Raw genomic sequence first — 23528 nt, 5'->3', positions numbered from 1 at the left:
TGATAATAAACTCTGATATAAAAAGTGTCCCTTTACTTTTGTTACGGTAATTATAATGATACAGAAATTTGCCTTTAATACCTGTTTAAGCAAACAAGCTTAAACTGAATGCAACCAGACAGTTGCTGTTTTCTAAAAAAAAAAAACGGTTTCCAGGGAACAAAAAAATATATTTTGTTGTCATAACCTGGATAACTGAGAATTTGCAAATGCAATACCTGCTTAAATTATTTTTTAAAAAAGGTACTTTTCATCTGACAGACAAGCCTCATCAGAGCAAAATTATTTTTTTTAAAATGACTGTTAATGACTAAAATTCTGAATCATGCAGGAAATTTGCATTATGCTAAGATATCTCTTTGAAACTTATAACGTGGAGCTTACTTCAGTTCATAGACTTTTCAACAGAATGCTGTTTTCTGATGCTCAAAGTGTGCTTGGATTTAGTTTTAGCTTTTTACTTGGGGAAAAGCTGAAGAAAAGGGTAAATTAACCATGTACTGTCCTTGAAACGGGAATAAAAAGCTGAATCCTTTCACAAAAAATAAATAATAAAAAGAATCACTGAACAAAAGCAGTAATCATTTAAAACCACTGAGAAAAGTATAATCATGACTCTTGTTTTTTAATAAAACTAGAGAAAATTTCATTAAAGGTTTGAGTATGTTTAAATTTCACTCAGTTGTCACACATTGTTGTCACACATTTAAGATGCTAAATGATGGTTCACATATTTCCATTTTGTGCATTCACACAAAACATTTTTAGCATTTAAATTTTTTCTTGGGACATATGGGGGAGATAAAAGGGCTGCTGCTTCATTGGCTTCCTGAAACTGTGTCCCGTTCAGTAGTGGAATATTTTTACCACAACTGTTCCTGACTTCAAATCACTCATATAACACCTGATGCATAATTATTTCATGAGGATGTTTGAGGCCTCTACCACTCTGATAAAATTTCTACTTTGTGGAGCATAAAGCCTGGTTATGGAATGGTTACAGGTAGAAATGAGCCGGTATGAGATACAACATTATATCCTCAAAAATACCACAATTTAACGGTATTAAAAAAAATTAAAATGTATAGACTGGATTTTCACTCCTATGTCATGGAAAACCAATCATTAGATTACCGTGTTTAGAATGTTGGCCACGTTCTTCAATTAATTTCCTATTGGGATTAATAAAGTATTTTTCAATTGAATTGAATGCACACAGTTGTTGAAGGCTGAAGTCAAATGAAGAACAGACACCAAACGCAAAAAGTTAAAGTTTTTGTTAACATTGTACATAATATTATCCCTTTCACTCTATTTTACACTTTTTAGAGTTAAGAGTCTAGAAACTAGATATTAGCGGGCTATGTAGCATGGCTACTGGATAGCATAAAGTCAGCTCTTTAACACAAATAGCTGAGATTATTAGTTGTAGAAATTATAGTGATGCTATAAAATACAAGCAAAGGAGGATGTAGCACTCCTTGCCTCTGTTCCATTCAGATGGAGGACACCCCTCATTCTGAAACTTTAATCAGACTCTTTAAAGAAGACTTAATCCTGAATCCTTAGAAGTAGTATGACTTAAAATATAAGTGATTTTGAAACCTTAACATATAACATTTGCAGTTAAGCTGAAAACCTGTGTGGTTAATCAGACCAAGCTAAGTGATGGACTGATACTTTCCAGTTGTCTTCAACGAGTCATGGGAAAACTCAAATAAAAAACATATACATATTTTTCACACAACTTGTATTAAACATCTTTAACAGTTTTGATACTCTAGGCTTCCTAGTAACAGCTTAAGTTACACATAATTCTAGTGAAAACACTAATTCCACTGCATTTACAATTTATGTGTTGTAAATAAGAAATAAATCATTTATTCATGTGATAATGTTTTATAGTACACTATTTTCTAACTGGCATTTATAGGGATAAGGGGGAATGATGTGATTAAAGTCATCACCGCACTGAATTTATTAAAATGATGTAATAAATTTGGGTAACTAAGAAACTAAATTCATGCTTAATCTAAACATTTCACATTCTTTTTCAGTGTTGGCATTACTACTTGGTGTATTTTTATCTTCTGAGTATGTCTCATGAAAGATCCAGAGAGATTGTGCACCTGAGGACTATTTAAGAAGTGACTTTGAAGCACTATTGAAACTTTATTAAGGATGATCACATTGCCACTAGGAAAATAAATGTAGTACCTTTACAGCTTTTTAGACAGTTGACAACAAGTGTCTTTGGCAAACAAGAATAAAAAAGTTTCACCTTTAAAATCATCAATATCTACAAAAAGCTACTGTTGGAGCCATAAGGGAACTAAAAGTATCTTTTTTGGATGGACTATGGTTAAACATCACACACTATCTCTCTGTGTTGTTCTCCAATCTTTTTTTTACATAGCCGGGCTGGCCATACGTGCACGTGAACAGCCGCCACTCAGGGCTTACCCACTCCCTGCCCATATAATGCCACCGCCAAGCACAAAATGGCAGAGACCCCACCAATCGGAAATGTTCTCTTGCTAACAGCATTATAAAGTTATGAGTTACTTACTTCTTCACTAGACATGTTCCTCTGAAAGGTAATGCTGTTTTGCTGTTTATTTATCCTTCGCAAATATGCTCATAGGAGCCGAAGTGTGAGAAAGGGAAATGCCCAGAGCACTGAGGAAGATGCCAGGGGATCCAGAAGCCCGAAGGCGCCCCCAGAGCTAAGATGCCTAAGAGGAGCCAAAACAGGGAAAGCTGCCTCCCCCATCCCAGGGAAGAGCAGAGATGGGCCCCAAGAAACCCTCCAACAGCCACAACACCAAACCCCTGGGAGCCACGGGACTAGCCACGGGGACTAGCCCGTGGGCTCTGCTGGCATCCAGCTATGCCAGAGCAGATTCAACCATGGGGCCAAAGACCAGAGCCCCAGGGGCCCCCGTCCTCTGGCAGCATCACCGACAGAGCCATGGGGGCCCAGGCCCCACGTAGCAGCCGCCACGAGGGAGCTGGCGCCCACCCAAGCACCCATTCCCAGACACAGAGGACCATCAACACACCAGCGGCCAACACGCCACCACATCCCCACCTACCTGACCCATACTCCACTTGTATCCCCCCACCCCGATCCCAGCCAAGACAACCCACGGGCCCAGACGACCCATGGAGATGGGGCCAGCATGAACCGAACGGGCCAACTAACCAAAGCCCACCCCACAAACCCTGAGGTATTACCTCCTCCATACCCAGCCAACCCCTGAGACCCAACGCCCACCCCCCAGCCAAGACCCCAGGTATGTGGCCCGCTCCTCCTCCAGGCCCCGGACTCCAGATGGCAATCGTAGAACAGGGGTGTGAGAAAGACCCCAAGCCTGTCTCTGCCTGTTCAAAGGTCATGTTGAAGCATGCCGAGGTCCAAAAAGGGGGGAGCCCGGCATAGTCCCCCTCCCCCATGCACCTTACCCAGAATCCTCAATAACTAAAAGTGAGTGGGGGAAGAGGAAGCCACCAGGGGTGACGCCTACATAATAATGCTCTAATGCTCCCTTGCCCACAGAAAATAACAATACACAGATGAAAATGTGTATTTACCTAAGAAGACTTACTTGTGGTAAAACTGTAATTGACCTCTAATTGACGTTCAAAATTGCGTGCTCAATTTATCTCTTCTGCTCTGAGTATTAAGTAATGTTTAATATCTGGTTTTGATTTTTTTAATGCATAAGCCTTGCCTACAATAGTGCATAATACATTATAAAAATAATTGTATACTATGCTGTTTGCAGATGATAAACAGAGGGCTCTCCATTGGGACTTGGTAGCATTATAGCCACCAAATCAATAAAATGTGAACACAGCAGATTGAGGTGGCTCTGGCGATTGCTTCAAAGTTTGTCATCAGATTTCCCCAGACCCTCTGTTTTTCTCAGCAGAAAACATAACCAGCATGAAAAATGAATATCTCTCTTTTCTTGCAAATTTATCGGACCGATGGGTCAAGATCCAAAACTAGAATCGTTCAACTTCTGAAGAAGTTGAAGAAGGCGCCCGCCTGGTGGTGGGCGTGACCGTCAAAGGCAAAGCTTCCGAGTTCCTTGGTCGTAGGCTCTCATCGCTTGGGGATTTTAAATCAAACCTTCTGAGTGAAAAGGATTTGTCTTCATCAAAACCTGCCGACCAGGAAAACTTTGCGTCTGCAGAGCTGCAAACTGCGTACTTCGATCTGAGACGCAGCTAATGACCTAATTGGCGACAGCCGACGGTCAAAGTTTGCCATTCATTTTCTACGGTAGTCCTAAACCACTACTGACATAATACACTTTTTGGCCACAAGCGTCATTTTGGGGGCGTTGTTTCCACTTCTTTTCGTAGAGCCGTTTTTAATAGAAAGAAGAAAAGGCAAAAACGGTCCAAACAAAAGGTCGTAACGTTTACATTTGTAACCTCTGCCTTACATAAACACTAGAATTAAATCTTAATAAATAAAAGTATGGACAATTATTTCAGTAACTCAATTCAGTAAGTGAAATACACTATATACAGGAGTTGGACAATGAAACTGAAACACCTCTCATTTTAATGTGGGAGGTTTCATGGCTAAATTGGACCAGCCTGGTGGCCAATCATCATTAATTGCACATTGAACCAATAAGAGCAGAGTGTGAAGGTCCAATTAGCAGGGTAAGAGCACAGTTTTGCTCAAAATATTGCAATGCACACAACATTATGGGTGACATGGGTGAGTTCAAAGGAGGACAAATTGTTGGCGCACATCTTGCTGGATGTGTCAAAACTTTCTTCAATTGAATAAAAACAAAACTGAAGTAATAATATTTGGACCAATAGAGGAGAGATCAAAAGTTAGCACACAGCTTCAGTCGCTTCAGCTAGAAACCACTGATCAGGCCCGAAACCTTGGTGTAGTGATGGACTCAGACCTGAACCTCCAAAAGCATTTACAGACAGTGACAAGGTCGGCTTTCTATCACCTGAAGAATATTTCCAGGATTAAAGGACTGGTGTCTCAGTAGGATCTGGAAAAACTAATCCATGCGTTTATATTTAGTAGAATTGATTACTGCAACGGTGTTTTCACAGGTTTGTCTAAAAAGTGGATCAGACAGCTGCAGCTGATCCAGAACGCTGCTGCCCGCGTCCTCACTAAGACTAAGAAAGTAGAGAACATGAACCCAGTTCTAAAGTCCTTACACTGGCTCCCTGTATCTCAGAGAATAGACTTTAAAATCCTTCTGTTAGTCTATAAATCCCTAAATGGCTTAGCACCTAAATACATCACAGACTTGTTATCAGCGTATAAACCCTCCAGACCACTAAGGTCTTCTGGCTCCAGCCTACTCTGCATACCTAGAACCACAACTAAACAAGGAGAAGCAGCATTTAGTTCCTATGCTCCGCTTATCTGGAACAAACTTCCAGAAAACTGTAAAAGTGCTGAAAGCCTGAGTTCTTTTGAATCAAGATTGAAAACACATTTGTTTACAATTGCCTTTGACTGTTCTAGTTAAACTGTTTTACTGTTTTTAATGTTCTTCTTTGTTTCTACATTCTATCTCTACTTGCTTTTATTCTATTTTGTAGCTACATTTTATTCCTACTTGCGTTTATTTTGCTATATTTTAATCATGTAAAGCACTTTGTATTGTCTCTGTACTGAATTGTGCTATATAAATAAATTTCCCTTGCCTTGCATCTGTGACCAAGACAGCAAGTGTTTGTGATGTATCAAGAGCCACGGTGTCCAGGGTAATGTCAGCATATCACCAAGAAGGATGAACCACATCCAACATGATTAACTGTGGACGCACGAGGAAGCTGTCTGAAAGGGATGTTCGGGTGCTAACCCGGATTGTATCCAAAAAACATAAAACCACATAACTCTACTTATAACTAACTTTCTGAAATATAAACTAAAGGTCACCAATCAGTTCTAAAACATCTTTAAATGAACTCTTGTTGAGCCCTGGAGTATGGAGGACCAAGTCTTCCATATTTAAAAATAAATACAGAAATAAATAAATAATTTAATGTTTTCTTAAAACTTCGAACCACATCCAACAGGATTAACTGTGGACACACGAGGAAGTTGTCTGAAAGGGATGTTCGGGTGCTAACCCGGATTGTATCCAAAAAACATAAAACCACATAACTCTACTTATAACTAACTTTATGAAATATAAACTAAAGGTCACTAATCAGTTCTAAAACATCTTTAGATGAACTCTTGTTGAGCCCTGGAGTATGGAGGACCAAGTTTTCCATATTTAAAAATAAATACAGAAATAAATAAATAATTTAATGTTTTCTTAAAACTTCTGAATACAAAATAAATTAAATAAATTAAACAAATTCATTTATCATCATTCATTTATATAAATTGTTAAGGTTATTTAATTACACCAGAGGGCCCAAGCGGCCCCTTAGCACGCCTATGGCTTTGACCGGCCCTGGCTGGCTCTCTGCTGCATGGAAAAATCCCAACAACTACAGCTCAATTTGGGGAGGGTTTGGGGTTGTTGCCGGTCTGAGGTGATTTGCAAAAAATCTATAAATCGTACACCAATGAGGGCTACATTTCCTGAATCCAGACAAAAAATACCTACATTTTGATGTATAATTTGTCTACGTAGAGTGAAAATTGAGCGAGTAGGCTGAAGTTGTTCGGTCTTTTTTACATAACTTTGACTTTGGGGTTGTTGCCGGTCTGAGGTGATTTGCGAAAAATCTATAAATCGTACACCAATGATGGTTACATTTCCTGAATCCAGACAGAAATACCTACGTTTTGATGTATAATTTATGCACGTAGATCGAAAATTGAGCGAGTATGCTAAAGTTGTTTGTTGTTTTTTAGACAATTTTGTCACCACGGTAGGTGAAAATGGCGTGATGAAAAAAATCTATAAGTCCTACACCAATGAGGTTTACATTTTCTGAATCCAGACAAAAAGACCTACGTTTTGATGTATAATTTGTCTACGTAAAGTGAAAATTGAGCGAGTAGGCTGAAGTTGTTCGGTCTTTTTCGCATAACTTTCACTTTGGGGTTGTTGCCGGTCTGAGGTGATTTGAAAGAAATCTAAAAGACCTACACCAATGAGGGTTACATTTCCTGAATCCAGACAGAAATACCTACGTGTTGATGTATAATTTGTGCACGTAGAGTGAAAATTGAGCGAGTAGTTTGGTGTTTTTTGGAGAATTTTGTCACCATGGTAACTAAAAATGGCGTGATGAGAAAACGATAAAAGATATGCACATTCCGTTTTCACTTCTGAATAGTTCAAAGATATATCTACAAACTGGAAGCTAAACGATGTTCTTTGTAGGTGAAAGCATGACGACACAGTAGAGGGTTGAAAAAGACCATTTTTCGGTGTTTTTTTGCGAATTTTGTTCCAACCGTAAGTCGAAATGGCGTCAAGTACAAAAAGCCCTGATCGCGGCGTCGAGACGAACGTTTCGATATATAGTATGTGGGGGTAGTCCCTACGGTTCGGGCTGTATTAACGGTACTATAATAATAATAATAATAAAGAAACCCTTATTAGGTGCATAGCATAAGGCCTCCGCCATGCATTTTCATTGCATAGGCGGGCGCCTAATAATAAAGAAACCCTTATTAGGTGCATAGCATAAGGCCTCCGCCATGCATTTTCAATGCATAGGCGGGCGCCTAATAATAAAGAAACCCTTATTAGGTGCATAGCATAAGGCCTCCGCCATGCATTTTCAATGCATAGGCGGGCGCCTAATAAAGAAATCCTTATTAGGTGCATAACATAAGGCCTCCGCCATGCATTTTCAATGCATAGGCGGGCGCCTAATAAAGAAACCCTTATTAGGTGCATAGCATAAGGCCTCCGCCATGCATTTTCAATGCATAGGCGGGCGCCTAATAAAGAAACCCTTATTAGGTGCATAGCATAAGGCCTCCGCCATGCATTTTCAATGCATAGGCGGGCGCCTAATAATAAAGAAACCCTTATTAGGTGCATAGCATAAGGCCTCCGCCATGCATTTTCAATGCATAGGCGGGCGCCTAATTAGTTGTCCTCTTCATGTTAGGCTCCAACAACACAAAAGTCACTGCATTCTTTTAAGTTTGAATCTCAGTTTTTCAGAAGTATAAGATATTTTTCATGTCTGATATAGATGCTCCCACACGTTGCTAACATTAAAATCTGCACAATGGTTTCATTGATGCTTTCATCGTAAATGAGAAAGGACCAACATCAGAAAGAATAAAGTTGCTACAAGAATAGCAAGGCGCAAAAAAAGAGATCACGTTGCAACAGTTAAATTCAATTATGTTTATATAGCATCAATTCACAACACATCGTCTCAAGGGCCTTTACTAAATCAGTTAAATCAAATCATAGACAAATCATACAATACTGTTCCAGATTGTTCAACTGCCACAGATGACTATATTTACTGCATTGCAACAGCAAAACAAAAACATTTTAAAAATTAAACTTGAAATTTTTCTAAAAACAGTAACAGTTGGCCTTAATATTTATTCAGTCCAGAGGTCTTCAACCTTGGTCCTCATGACCTACTATCCTGCATTGTTTTAGGTGTTTCCCTGCCTGTACACACCTGACTTAAATAAATAGGTGAAAAGCAATCCTCTGCTGTCCTTGATGACTGCTAAGGAGGTGATAAAATCTTTTGATTCAGGTGTGCCTGAGAACACCTGAATAAAATATGATATGGAAAATATGAATTTGTAGAAAGACAACCTACGTACAAAGTTAAACTGTTTTCTGTTCTGACTGTTTTTGAGCAAAGAAACAAAGCTGAGTGCCCATGAGCAGGTCCTTTGGGACCCACTCTTGACATTCACACAGTTTTATCAGTGCACAACAGACCATATTAAACCTCCAAAACCACAGAAAAATAAAATGTGTTGTCATGGCTCTGTTAAACACCATTTAGACTGACAAACCTATCAGCATGTTTCAAATCTATAACTAAGAACTGAGTTAAAATTACTTTGTTTACCCCATTCAGCTATACATGGCTAATTTTATTTTGATATGGCTGTAAGGGTGTTGCTAGGCTCAGTCCAGAGGTTGCCGAGAAGCAAACGGTATGCTACACTTCACACACTAACCCAGCTTTGCAAAAGTTTCAAAAGTTCTAACTCATGCATTGATTCACCACAGCCTCAAGAGCTAAATCATAACGTAATATGGAAATATTATCAGCATGCATCATTTTCCCCTACTAGTGATGGGAAATTGTATTCTTTTTACTGACTCCTGTCTTTATCAGTCACTCACCAAAGTGACTGAGTCAGTTAACCACTATAGTGTAACACTTTTAATGTCCTCCATTGGAGGTAAAAAAAAAGAGAAATAAAAAAAATCATAATTTTCACATCTGAGATTTTGTTCAGATATATCAAAAATAGCTTTTTGCACAGAACTATGCAAATAGCAGTGATGCATACCCTAAAGTTGTAATATATGTCCACAATAAACATTAATAATAAAAACGTATGAGCACAATAATTACCTTTACAGGAGCAGTCTGCAGAGCAGGCAGCAGACTTTCAGGAAATGGACAGACTCTCCTGCGTGCTACTGCCGAGCTGAATCATTAACTCACTGATCTGCCCCTGCACAAATTGCGCTGTGTTTGGTTGGTTTATTTAGTGGAGTTGGGCTCCAGCTCCCAGCTCCCAGCTCAGGGTAGAAATGAAACTGGGAGTTGAACTGAAATAACGGACCACAGGTGTAGCTTTTCCCAGGAACATGTTGTCTGGTCTGTTCTTTTCACTGAGCTAACTGTAGCAGCGGCAATGTCAATTTGTGAGTTATGAGTCAGTAAAGTGAGTCACAGGTTTTCAACGACTCATTCAGGACTCACACACACTATCCCATGCAAGTTAAAAATTATCTTGGACAGGCCCCAGGTTTGCAGAAGTTAAGCTGAGTATTAACATGTAAAAAAAAAGTCTTGGTTTGATTATGTCTAATAATCCAGACATACAAAGAAATCAAAGCAAATTACCCAACAAATAAAGTGTCATCTAATGAAGTTTAAATGGTACAGGGAATACATACTGAATACATTCAGAAAGTCCAAAAAGGAAGGTATATAAAGCAAAGAAACCAGCATGAACTGCAATGCCGACGGGGCGGGGAAGGCGTGTTCGGCTCACCTCCTCTACTACATCAGGACAGTAGCAGATCCGGGTAAATACCTCTCATTGCGGCAAACTTTTTACTCCATCGTGATACACTGAAATTGGGGACATTTCTGGGGACAGCTTTTGCCTGGGACAGATCATCAAAAATGGGGACAGTTCCTGGAAATCTGGAACATCTGGTCGCCTTATTTTAAGTGGTACAGGAACAGGATAGTTTTCACAAACCTAGCAAGCACTCTTGTGACTATAGACGGTAAAGTTTACACCTTGGTTCATGCTGGACAAGATAAATTACAAGTCACACCAGAATATAAGTCGCAGGATTGGCCAAGTATGAAATAAGGTGTGACTTATAGTCCAAAAAATATGGTAATATATTTAATACATTTTTCCAAGTGTGTTCAATACTTAGCAGTGTCATTTAAATGTTTACCCGAAGCTTTATTTGTGGACTAATTGGCTTTGATTTCTGTGTGTGGATTAATTGGGTTGATGCCAGCATCTGGTGGGAATTTATTTCAAGGGCCCTATGCATTTAACATATTAAAAACATTGATGTGTTCATTTTTATTTACCCCTACTATATCACTGGAATGGCATAGTTAGTCAGTGCAATCAAGCATAAAAAACACAAACATAGTGGATCAGTGTTTGAAGTAATGCTTTATATTCTTTGAGAATATAAAACAAGGTTAATATTACAGAAACTAACAAAGGATCGTTACGGGGCCCACCACTGTAGTGTTGTCAGCAAACTTCACAACCACGTTTGTGGGGTGGATGGCAGAGCAGTCGTGTGTGAAAAGGGTGAAGTGGGCAGGGCTGTTGACACAACGCTGCAGCCTTTCGGTGTTGAGGATCAATGAGTTTCCCTGTCCTCACCACCCGGGGCCTGTTTGGTGAGGAAGTCACTGATCCAGAGCAGAGGGTTGCAGAAACCCTCAGGTTATGGAGCGTCTGGGCCAGCAGGTCCAGAAGCACAGTGTGGATGGCTGAACGGAAGTCTACAAATAGCAGCCTAACCTACATAGTTGTTTGGTGCTGCAGATGAGTCAGAGCCATGTGAAGTGCTAACAAGACGGCATCCCCTGTAGAACAATTCTCCCTGTTGGCAAACTGCAGGCTGTCCAGGCCAGCAGAGATGGTGTCCTGGCTGTACTGCAGAAGGATCCTCTCAAAGCACTTTATGCTGACAAGGGTCAGAGTAACAGGGCGGTAATCATTGAGGCAGGTGATGAATGCTTTCTTGGGGGGCACAGGTACAATGATGGAGGATTTCAGGTGGGTGGGGACCATGGAGAGCTTCAGGGAGAGGTTAAAGATGTCAAGAAAAACCCCTGCAAGTTGGTCACCACATTAACTTAGCATCTGAACCGACACCATGTCTGGATCTGCAGCCTTGTTGGTGTCGATCTTCTTAAAGGTGGAGGTCACTTGGTGCAACTGCAGTACGAGAGGCTGATGCTGCACCTCCAGCTGAGGCATATGTTCACACCTTCTGCTGCTTGGAGAGTCAAAGCGTGCAAAGAAGCTGTTTAAGGTGTCCGGGAGAGTTGGCTCATGGCTGAGCTGCTGGTCGCTGTACTCATAACCTGTTAGGCCTTTTTCACCAACACAGTTTGGCGCACATTCTGGTTCCAGCACCTGTTTTTGAACCACAGTCATATGTTTCCATTGGGGGAAAAAAGGGGTGGTAGACCCCAAAAAGGGTTCAACTCGGGCACCACCAAATAGCTGCTTCTTCTTTGGAACCATGACTGTCTGAACACAAATACACTATTAAAAAACAACATAAGGAAAGTTCTAAACACACAAGTGAATTACTCAACTTTTTGTTTTTATTGAGCTGGCAAAAAAATAGTTATATATTTATGTAGAAACAAAGCACCAACTGTAAAATTTCTTCCTTTTTCTGGTCAGCCAAGTATGGATTGACATTGGTTTTAACTAGTTTGAATTGATAAAGCATAGTAATTATCTAAACATGTATCGTCTTAACCATAACCATTTTCTTCTTTGTGAAGGTCCAAGCTGCGGTCATTTCTTTTTAGGGGACAGCTCCATCTGTCCTTCAGCCTTCCAAAAGGGCCAGTCCTTCGTTTCCCATGATTTTTGACAGTGCCTATAATGTTAAAACAAAAAATTTATATACATTTCTACAGATACATAGCATTGGTATGCTTGGTGCCCAAAATTTGTTGAAATGGGTGTTGGCTCCTGACGAAACAAAACACCAAAGTTCTAGGATGCCCGAACTGAAATGGTTCGAGAACGAGAGTTCTGGCGATGGAGAAGGCCTATGTGATGGTCCTAATGCCTCACCATATGTTATGTGGGTTGTTGCTGTTGAAGTGGTCTTGGGTGTGCTGCATGTACCTTCTGGGTGCCGTTTTTTCAGCTCACTCCTAGCCCTGCTGTAGGCCAGTCTGTCTCCTGATCTGTTTGCTCCATCCCGGTCAAAGTTCTGATTGTCTTCATGGGTAGGACAGTGTCCTGCAAGAGTGAATATAGGACAGCACAGATGATGTGTATTCCTCATGACAAACGTCCTTTTTTCTACACTGTCCAGTCTGTGGGTTCAAAACAATCCTGTAAGGCTGGTCAGGTCTCTCAAGTCCAAACCTTAAGGGTTCTAGTGTACCTGATGGATCTTTTTTATTATGTAACCTGCAATTGTGTGAATTTGTCGGTCAGATAAAAATAGTATTTACAAAAGAAGAGACCGAAGCATGCTCTGTTTGGGGGAAAGTGCTGCACAGAAATGTTAGAGCACATCGAACATCTAGCGTTGTTTATCAGAGGGAAAGTAAATACTATGCAATTAAGGCTTCATTTACCAAAGTGAAACGATCATCTGTCTGATGCTCAAATACTTTTTCTCTTGATGCTTTGTGAAATAGAAAATCAATATCATTTCCCTTTTCCCTTCCACTAATTTGCTTTTGCAAATGCAATAACACTGAGACATATTTTGATTTGTACCTTATTAAAATACTGTTCTGTAAACCACCTCAAATCTAACAGCAAAAAGATTTATTGAAAACTCCATATTCTCCAGATTCTGTTCCGGCCAGCATGTAAACTGAACCATGGACCTTTGACATTACATAAGGAAAATACATATTAAGTATGACAGTGAGTGTCTCAGTAAATATATTTCTAATAAGACTGTTGACATGAAATTTAAGTTAGAGAAATCCACACATACAGAGATATTCAACCCAAATAAGTCCTAAAATTGTGGGTGATAAAGTACGATGTCACAAAAGATAGGTATTGAATATTGTTTCTGAAGTTTATTAAACTTACTAGAAAAGTTTTATCACTTAAAGCAGATCCTTATAACTTTTAGCCAAGAAGGGCGCTAGACCTGTAACTACCAGGTTTAGCTCCCCTGAAGGCCACTGGCAACACTTCACTGTAATAAAACAGTCTCCCTCCATGTTTTGGAATATCATAGCAGACCACTTTGCACTAGAAGAAGAAGAAGAAGTCATCCAGTTACTGGAAAAACAAGGGCACATTCACCCCTCTAGATACAATACTAAATCGGAGAACCAAAAGTATGTTTGATTGGGTAAGTGTCGCCTCCGTTTTGTCTTAAGTGACGGATCCGACCCTCTAATGTTACATAGAAGAGTTTTTGAGATGGCCAGCCCGCACGGAGCATCGGTGTGCGCCAAGTGCTGGATATTGACCTGAAGAATCATTTAATGCATCTAAAATTGAGCTAATACTTGGGTCTAAACTTAGACAGTGCTGCTTTAAAATTCTGGTCTATGTGGAGAGATACGTCAACGCTTAGGTGTACATTAACACATTTCTATTAAATTAGTCCAGTATTTATGGCAGCAATGTGATGGTCTTCAGTTCAAATTCAACTTACTTTTTTCCCTAAAGGGAAAATGAAAAATCTTGTGACTCATATTATCCAACTTTCTTCAAAGAGGAGTTATAAATGGTGATAGTTGTGATCAGGAAGGCTCTTCTTTGGTGGCCTGCCTTACTATGGCCTAATATTCCATTGTTGTATGGCTGCCTCATGAAAAGGGTGCTCAGGGTTATAATGTTTATTTATTAAACATATTTTATAGCACAATCATTTTCAGAGGCTCCAGGGAAGTCCCCATGACAGAGACAGTCTTGTTTACCTCAGTGTGTTGAGGCATTTATTTCACTGGCTCTGCTGCTGCTGCCCTAAAAGATGATAACTGAAAAGATTGCACTCTCCACAAAAGATTTATAAAGGTAGCATCTTGCTTAGACACTGAACGACTGAAGCTTCTTGAAGAAGTAGTCTCAGTCCCTTGTTGTATACAGCTTCAGTGTTATGTCTCCAGTCCTGTCTGTGGACCATATGGAGTCTTTCTTTTGTGTCATCACATTCAAGATGAGATGAGTATTCCCACATAGTGCCACAAAGCAGTCTGATGCCTCTCTGTACTCAGCATCTTGACCATCTCTGATAGCTTTGACACTTTGAGGGTCTGAGTATTTCGGCACACTTGTACATGAGGTCTGGCATGCCATATCAAGGCTCTTTACAAAGTCCACTCAATCAAATTATGCAGACAGATTGGTCAAAAGGTTTCCTATCTAAGGAAACCCAGCAGATTGCTTGAGTCTTGACAAGCAGCATTCACTCCTCCTGAAAGAGCGTAGAGCCACAGGGAAAGGCGTCTGCATTGTTAATGGATTTGCAGCAATCCCTCATACTGAGCATGCATGAAGAAACAGTGGAGAGGAATACTCCCCTTTAACAGGAAGGAGAACCTCCAGCAAAAACCAGAACCAGGCTCAGTATGAACGATCATCTGCCTCGACCCACTGGGGGTTAGAGAAGACAGAGCAGAGACACAAAAGCACAGAAGCACACATAGACCCAGGAATCCTTTGCATGTTTCATGGTAATGGCGGATGATCTGCCTCCCTTGAATGTCACAGCTGTCAGGGTAACCTAAGCCACTCTAACTATAAGCTTTGACAAAAAGGAAAGTTTTAAGCCTAGTCTTAAAAGTAGACAGGGTGTCTGCCTCACGGACCAAAACTGGGAGTTGGTTCCACAGGAGAGGAGCCTGATAGCTAAAGGATCTGCCTCCCATTCTACTTTTAGAGACTCTAGGAACCACCAGCAGACCTGCAGCCTGAGAGCGAAGTGCTCTGTTAGGAACATACGGGGTAATCAGAGCTCTGATATATGATGGAGCTTGATTATTAAGGGCTTTATACGTTTGAAGAATAATTTTTATTTCTATTCTTGATTTAACAGGAAGGCAATGAAGGGAAGCTAAAATAGGAGAAATATGATCTCTCTTTCAATTTTCATCAGAACTCTTGCTGCAGCATTTTGGATCAGCTGAAGGCTTTGAACTGCATTTTGTGGACTTCCTGATAGTAATGAATTACAATAGTCCAGCCTTGAAGTAACAAATGCATGGACTAGTTTTTCAGCATCGGTCCTGGACAGAATATTTCTAATTTATGGCGATATTCTGGAGGTGTAAAAAAGAAACCCTGGAAACCTGTTTAATATGGGATTTAAATGATGTGTCCTGGTAAAAAAAAAAGAAAGAACACCAAGGATTTCTACTTTGTTACTGGAGGCCAATGTCTCAGTGTCCAAATAAAGTGATTGATTAACAAGTTTATTTTTAAGAACTCGTATTAACAACTTCATAATCAAAATCAGTTTAGAATTGTAATGAATCACGGCAGCGGACCCAGAATTCAGCCAGACCAGCAGAGGTTCTTAAAAAAGGGATTTATTTAACAAAAAGCAGAGCAATGCAAAAAGGACTGAATAATCAAAAAGACTAATAAAAAACATCCAGAACTTCATAGGAACAGAAACTGACTGGTAACATGACAAAATAACTCAGGTTCTCTGGAAGGGAAAAACTTGGTCAAAATTCCAAAAAAAAACAAACATCAGATCAGGATTGACTCACCCAAAAACATGACAAGACCAACAAGGCGACCTGGCACTGATGTCTGGTCTCAACAGTATATATGGAGGTGGAGGCAGGTGAAACTGGTGAGAGGTGATTGCAGCAGGGGTGGAGTTAGGCAGGTGTGCAGAGTAAGTAATTAGACCAGACATCAGTGCAGAGGCTCAAAACAAGAACAGATCAGAAACCAAACCTAAAAAGCTGAGAGGACAAGTGGACAGAAACAAACTACACCAGACCTTATAAGAAACAAAACAATCCCGAAGTATAAAACTAAAACAGAAGATAAAGCCAAGACTAACACGGATGACCAAAACAGGATAAACTAACTGTAGACAAGCAAAACAGGAACCTAGACAAGACAAAAATTTAAAGTAGCCAGAGAACCTAAGGCAGGAGAGTAAACAAACCAAAACAGAACCTAGAATATTACAAGAATAATTTGCAACGGTGGTGGGGGGATATGTTTGTAAATACTGTAAGTGTTAAACTAATTTTCTGACTTCAAATGCGTTTTAGGAGCTTTTTTTCTCTGATACTTATTCCATTTGTCATTTAACTTTTATAATTATAACTTAATTTAAGGACTAATCTGTTCTCTTTCTATGTTGGTGTGGATTATTTGTGTTGTTACTGACAAATGGTATGAATTTCATGTTAATATATATTGAAAATAAATGTAGAAAAATATTGATGTACATATTTTCCCTGCTATATGTCAGATTTTATAAGGTTACTCTGCACCAAGGGCAGTATTTGGTAAAACATATTCCAGTTCAGAAATGTGTCTCTGACTTTAAAACTATATACTGTTACTTTGTTGTAATAGTAGTGAAAAGTTCTCATATTAAATTGCAAAGTTTTGAGTGGCTAAAACAAAAAGTGCTAACTGTAATAACAAAGAGACACCAAAGGGCAAATTGTTCCCACTCAGCGGGATTACATTAAACTCTTCTTTCTCTAAAAGGTCATCTCCACCCGTTGGATAACGGAGTCACTGAAACAACAGAATTAGTTTCTCAGATTGTACAACCGATATCTAAAGATCCACTGCCCAGCAGAAATAGTTCTATCCAAACCTTTTCTTTGTCACTTCCACTGTTGTTGACTTTAGGTTTTCACTGATGTAACACAGTATTGGCCAGAAAACCTCCTAAATAATGGGCCACTCAGTCTCCCCAATGTCTGCCTTCTCTACCTTTGTATGCTTTGTTACATCTTTTTTTTCTTCTATTTCATTTCCTCCTTTCCCCTCTAATGTTCCTCTACAGTTATTATTAGAGCAGACTTTCTGATGCTGGCACTCTTCGTACATGTGGAAGTGCTCTTCCATATATTGCGGCTCATCCTCTTTTGTCTTTCCCCTTCTCCCACTCTATCCAGGTCTTCCATTACAACAGTCTATGTTGAGGTTTTGCCTCCAAACAACCAGAGCCCTCCTCGCTTTCCTCGCCAACAATACAACCTTGAGATCAGTGAAGCCATGAGGACTGGTGCTACACTTCTTAATCTGCAGGTGGACACACATACGCAAACATACATAAGCTATAAAGAGTTTGATCAAATCTTTGCTTTATTGACTGTATGACTGCGTTGGGTGACAGATAAGATTTTTCTATTACATTGGACTGTTTTCCTTTTTTTTTTCAAGCCTTTTCAATCATTCAGTCATTACCTTAGGCTTACCACGTGAAGGTTTAATTCATTAAATGTGATAATCTTTTAAACTCTTACAATAATTAAATGTCATTTTTGTTTTCCCTTTTTAATTAACTGAGCTGCTCGTTGCTGTTACCCCTTGGTGACTGCATAAGTGCTTGCCAAGGCAGGTGTAACCCTTTCAGCGAATCAACACCAGTTGATATATCTCTTGTAATTGCTGATTGTGTCCTCCAGCATCTTGGTTTAAAAGAATAATAATCGCTAATTCTTTGAAGAACAAGTCACAAACATCACGTAATTGCTTATTTTAGGGCTTATGTGTATTTCTCAGATTTTTCATGGAAGCACCTTTACTTTGATAGTATTGATATTTTCCATCAGATTTTATTTACGGTCCTATATTGAGTCAAAACTAACATGAAGTGCTTTACAGTAAGGTGGAAACCAGAAGAAGCGTGCAAATCTGCATTCCTCAATTATACTGGAAAATGCTAAACTGAGTAAAATGAATAAAAATGAATGGACAGCTATAATAAAATCTCATATAAAATGCTGAACTAAAGAAGTGTCTTAATTTAAGACACTGATAACAACAGTTACTGATAGGAAGAATGCAAACACTGAAATTCTATAATGCAAAAATTTACTATCAACACAAGGCAAAACGTTGAAAAACATCTTTTATTTCTGATAATGAAATCTAACACAGTTTAAAAAAAATGCAACACTAAAAAAATATAGATAGATAGATAGATAGATAGATAGATAGATAGATAGATAGATAGATAGATAGATAGATAGATAGATAGATAGATAGATAGATATATAGATAGATAGATAGATAGATAGATAGATAGATAGATAGATAGATAGATAGATAGATAGATAGATATAAACTGTCTGCTTTCTTTTAAGGCAGTGGATCGAGAAAAGGATCCGATAACCTACAACATCCACAGTGGGGATATTAATGGAAATTTTGCACTACAGCAGAGGTACGTTTAGAAGCAACATCAAGATTTTCTTTATGTTGCTCGTATTGGAAATGTGACTGTGTACTTAAAAAAAAAAAAAAAAAAAAAAAAAATATATATATATATATATATATATATATATATATATATATATATATATATATATATATATATATATATATATATATATATATATATGGTATAATTAATTAGTGCCTTTCACAGATATTCATTCCACTTGAAGGTTTTCATATCTGTTGATGTTAAAACCACAAGTGTCGGCATGTGTTATTCGACTTTCATGTGACAAACTAGTAGAAGGTATTAATTAATTGTGAAGTGGAAGGAAAATATCACCCTTTTTTACATTTATTCCAAGTGAAACTCTAAAAACTGTTGCATTTGTATTCAACCAATGCTGTATGAGACGCTTTTGCCTGCTCCTCCGAATGCAAGTCCATTGGGGCATGTCTTTCGCCACTTTGCATATCTAGACACTGATGCGGTTGCCCATTCCTCTTTACAATATAGCTCAAGTTCAACCAGGTTAGCCGGAGAGCATCTAGGAACATTGATTTTCAAATATTGTCACAGATTCTGAATTAGCTTCAGGTCTAGACTTTGACTAGACTGTTCTAACACAGGAACACAAAATAATCCAAACCATTCTGTTATGATTATCTCTTGCTTTATGATTGGTGTCTGCTGAAAGATCTCCACCCCAATCTTAAATCTTTTGCAGCCTGCAACATGCTTTCTTTCAGGATGTTACTCTATCCATCTTTCTATCAACTCGGACCAGCATCCTCAAAGCATGATGCTGCAAAATCATCTCTCCTCCTGGGATAGCAGGTTGTTTTGTGCTTTGATGGACTGTCCATGGTGTATCACGCCTCTTGCCCATTCACCATTGGAGATGAGCATCAGCCCCGCTTCACCTTGTAAGGATTAAGTGGATACACAAAATGGATGAACGGATGGATAATTTTCCTTCCGCTTCACAGTTACACATAACTTTGTGTTGGACCATCACAAAAAAAATTGAACAGAATATATTGAAGCCCGTTCTGACGTGGCAAAATGTGAAAATCAATATGTTTGCAAATTGACTATACAATCAATTTATTATAAGAAATACATTTCTGTGACTGAGATTAAATTTGATCTGCATTTCACGTGGAGAGATGTGGGAAAGGGAAAAACGAGCAGAGGGAGGGAGAAAATTAACGATAGCTTGATAATGCATGGAGACAGTAAACAATAGGGGACAAAATTGTGTTTTGAGGGTGAAAGGTATAAAAGGGGTATGAATGAAAGCAAAAAAATTAGGATGGGAAAAATCCTGTTATTGTACAGGGTAAATTTAACTCACCACCCTTCATTTTTACGTTTTAGGAACATTTAGATTAATGTCTATGAAATTAGGCAATGTTCCAACACAAGCCCCAAATGTTGCAGTACCTCAGCTGTGTTTTCTACTGCGTGGCATGGGTACAAACTTGTATTATAAGATCCATCCCTGTCTATTATAGCCACAGAACCCAGGAGGGTGTTATTTGTTGGTGAAAGGATAGGCATGAGCTGCCATCTGGATTACCAAATTACCTGTAATCAGACTAAAAAACACACTTCCTGTGGTACAGACTTTCATCCAGTGAGAACACATTTACATATTGCCTTGCAACACAAGGTACTCATACCCACTTGAGCTTCTTCACTTTATGTTGCATCGCAACCACAAACCAATGTTTTTTTATCGGTATTTTATATAATAGAAAAACACAAAACAGTTCATAAGTGGAACGTGGAAAGAACGACGTGTGGTTTACAAAATCTTTTACAACAACCAAAAAGAAGTGCGCCCAGCAGTTGTATTTAGTCCTCTTTTTACTTATGTCAAGCTAATTACGTTGTGGAGTCTACCAATTAGTAAATACCATAGAGTTATGCTGTCTGTAATTTAATAAATACAGCTGTTCTCTGAAGACCTCAGAGGTTTGTTAGAGAAGATCAGTGATCAAACGGCATCATAAAGAGTGGAGAAGTATAGAGCAGGGTTAGGTTTTAAAACAGCTTCCCAAGCTTTGAACATCTCACCGAGCACTCTTTGATCCATCATCTAAAACTGGGAAGAGAATGGTACATACAGTGTGCACACCTATAGAAACATGGCCTCCTTAATAAAGTGGCTGGGGATGAAAACCTCTTGGCCTACATGCAAAATTTGACACGTGGTGGAAGAGTAAAATTGCACATCCCCTTAAACACACCCTCTCTATCGTGTAATATGGACAAAACACCTTTCTTTAGCAGGGACAGTGAAGTTGCTCAGAGCTTACTAGAATATGGATGTGGTTTAATGCAGGACAGTGCTGCAGGTAAAGCTATTTTACCTGCCACCATGGCAGTGACTTTATGTCAGAATGGCCTAGTCAAAGTCTATTACACATTGCAATTGAGAATCCATGGCAAGACTTGAAAACCGATGTCAACAGATGTTCTTTAGCCAATATCTCTAGATGTGCAAAGCTGGCAAAGACATGCCTGAAAAGAGTTTAGAGGGGCTGAATAAAAATGCATACTACACTTTTTGAAGTTTTATGTTTAAAACCCATGTAGCATTTTCCATCCATTTTACAATTACATTTTGCTTAATGTTCAAAAACATAAGGTCCCTATAAAATACATAAAGGTTTGCAAATGGTAAATTGTGAGCAAAGTTCAGTGGGTATGAATTACTTTTCAAAGCCCTGCAAAAAAGGCCTAAACCTTTAGTTTACAACTCACTCCAGTCTAACGTGTATTTGCATATAAACAAATCTTGCAAATGCATGAAATTAGAAGGAGTGCTACACATGATTAGCAATCAGTGAATTCTCTGCAGAAACTTCTTGTGAAATTAGACTTTGTATTCCACACCATGGTATCTTGATTTGCCCTGCTTTGTCTTTTGTCTGTCTTTTACTGATGAGTTCTATTGTTTGCTGTCTGTCGTATTTGTGCCCTGATCTCTTTTGAAGCATATATGTCAACCCCGATCTGTTTGTATCTTCTCTCCAGTTCGGGGTATTTAATTCTGGATAAGCCTTTGGACAGGGAGTCTGTGGATCATTATATCCTGACGGTCACAGCCTCAGACGGACGTCCAGATGGAGTAAGAAACTCAGTCGTTCCACAATGACTTTAACTGTCTGGCTTTTCCTGACTTGTTTTACAGCTCGGAGCAAAATGAAACCAAGGACATGCTGGAAGGAAAATGCCACATGTTTGTGTTTTGTGAGCACGGGGTTATTGAAGACACTTTTGGAAATATTTGACATGTATGAACATTTCTGAATTGTAGAATAAACATTTAACATAATTGAGTAACTCTGATCATTGGTTAAATAGACTTTTGTCCAAACAATGACCAGAACAGGGAGCATGCCAACTTGTTCTACTTTTTATTTATTTTTTTATTCCAGATACGGCTAGTTTTCATCACACATAAGACTCACCATCCTCCTACTTTCTTCACTGCTCTGCATCTGGCCCTGAAATCCCTGTAGGGGTTGTCTCCAAATCCTTTAATTCAACAAGTCTCACTTGAGAAAGTTTCTTTTTTCCTTTGCTGATATCTTTCTGTCCCAAATCACAATTGATTTCCTTTTCTCATCTGTCTGTTTCTTTACGTCACCTTACCCCCATAATCTTCACAAACCTTACCTTCACCGGCTCCTTGCTGTCTTGCGACTGCAGTCCCTTTTAGCCTTCTGCTTCCACATAGCCCTCTACAAAAATGCATGTCTACTGAGACCCTAGTCTTGATTCATTCATCAGCTTTTCCATCAACACCGCGAACAAGTCATGGTTCTGAGCTAACCCCTGGTGCAATCCAACCTTCCTCTTGACACCATGTGTCAGCACATCCCACTTCACCCTTGTCCACCTGCCATTACACTGCTACGATTTACTGGTGCTGCTCATTGGCTTCCTCATGCAACATATTTTTTTTTTCTTTCGCTGGAATGCTAATATACTAATCAGACATAAAATAATAACCACTGACAGGGGAAGCGAGAAACGCTGCCTATTTCTCCTCACATTACACCTATTAGTGGATGAGAATTTTTTTTTTTTTTAGGCAGCAAATTAACATGTTTTTACCAGACGCATTGGTAAAAACAGTTTTAGAGCTGTCATGCTGTTCATTGTTTTAGCCTATGCTCTGGTATAAGCAAATGGTTTTTTTTTAGGTTCAAATTAGACCAAATTATCCACCAAGTATCAAAATGTGATGTAACATTTTTAAAATAAATCAAAAGCGAAAGGTCTTGAGTACAGCTTAGGCTTTTCAGATAGTGCAAGAATAAATTTGCTTAATGGACTTATATTTTATATTTCTTTATATTTCACAAACTGGGTAACCACGATGGAAGGACGCAACCCGCAAAAAATGCAACCCGCAAAAAGCATAGCCAAATCACAGCTCTCCATCTGACCATCAGCCGAGGGGAATGCTAGTCGCTAGTAATTTTGAACTTTAAAAGCAAAGCTGATAGTTTGTGAGGCAGAATAAAAACTCTGTGTGCTTTTTTCCATGCATTAAAAGGAACCACAAGTTGATTTTTTTCCTTCAAAGAGTTTCCAGATTTTAACTATTCCTGTAAAAGAACCAGTTTTTTTTTTTCCCACCACCCGTGAGCCATATCAGAGCCACTTTGTTATACAAGTCTGATCCATTTATTGTTTGCACCTACCCCTGTTCACGCTCAACAATTTGTG

At 39.0% G+C, this 23528-nt stretch overlaps 1 protein-coding gene across 3 annotated transcripts in view; it reads left to right on the top strand.

Moving 5' to 3' along the window:
- Window positions 1–23528, top strand: part of LOC105939409 (protocadherin-15) — a gene marked incomplete at its 5' end in the record, with an annotated part of 197740 nt that overhangs the window by 12963 nt on the left and 161249 nt on the right. For all 3 annotated transcript variants that reach the window (XM_036141816.1, XM_036141815.1, XM_036141814.1), the window contains 3 exon segments: window positions 17512–17644; window positions 18706–18785; window positions 21825–21918. In XM_036141816.1, the coding sequence (XP_035997709.1) occupies window positions 17512–17644; window positions 18706–18785; window positions 21825–21918 (307 nt within the window).

The sequence above is a fragment of the Fundulus heteroclitus genome, chromosome 10 (genome assembly GCF_011125445.2).
Source record: "Fundulus heteroclitus isolate FHET01 chromosome 10, MU-UCD_Fhet_4.1, whole genome shotgun sequence".
Lineage (NCBI taxonomy): Eukaryota > Metazoa > Chordata > Actinopteri > Cyprinodontiformes > Fundulidae > Fundulus > Fundulus heteroclitus.
Note: the sequence above shows the minus strand (reverse complement) of the source record. Positions and strands in the feature narration are given on the sequence as shown.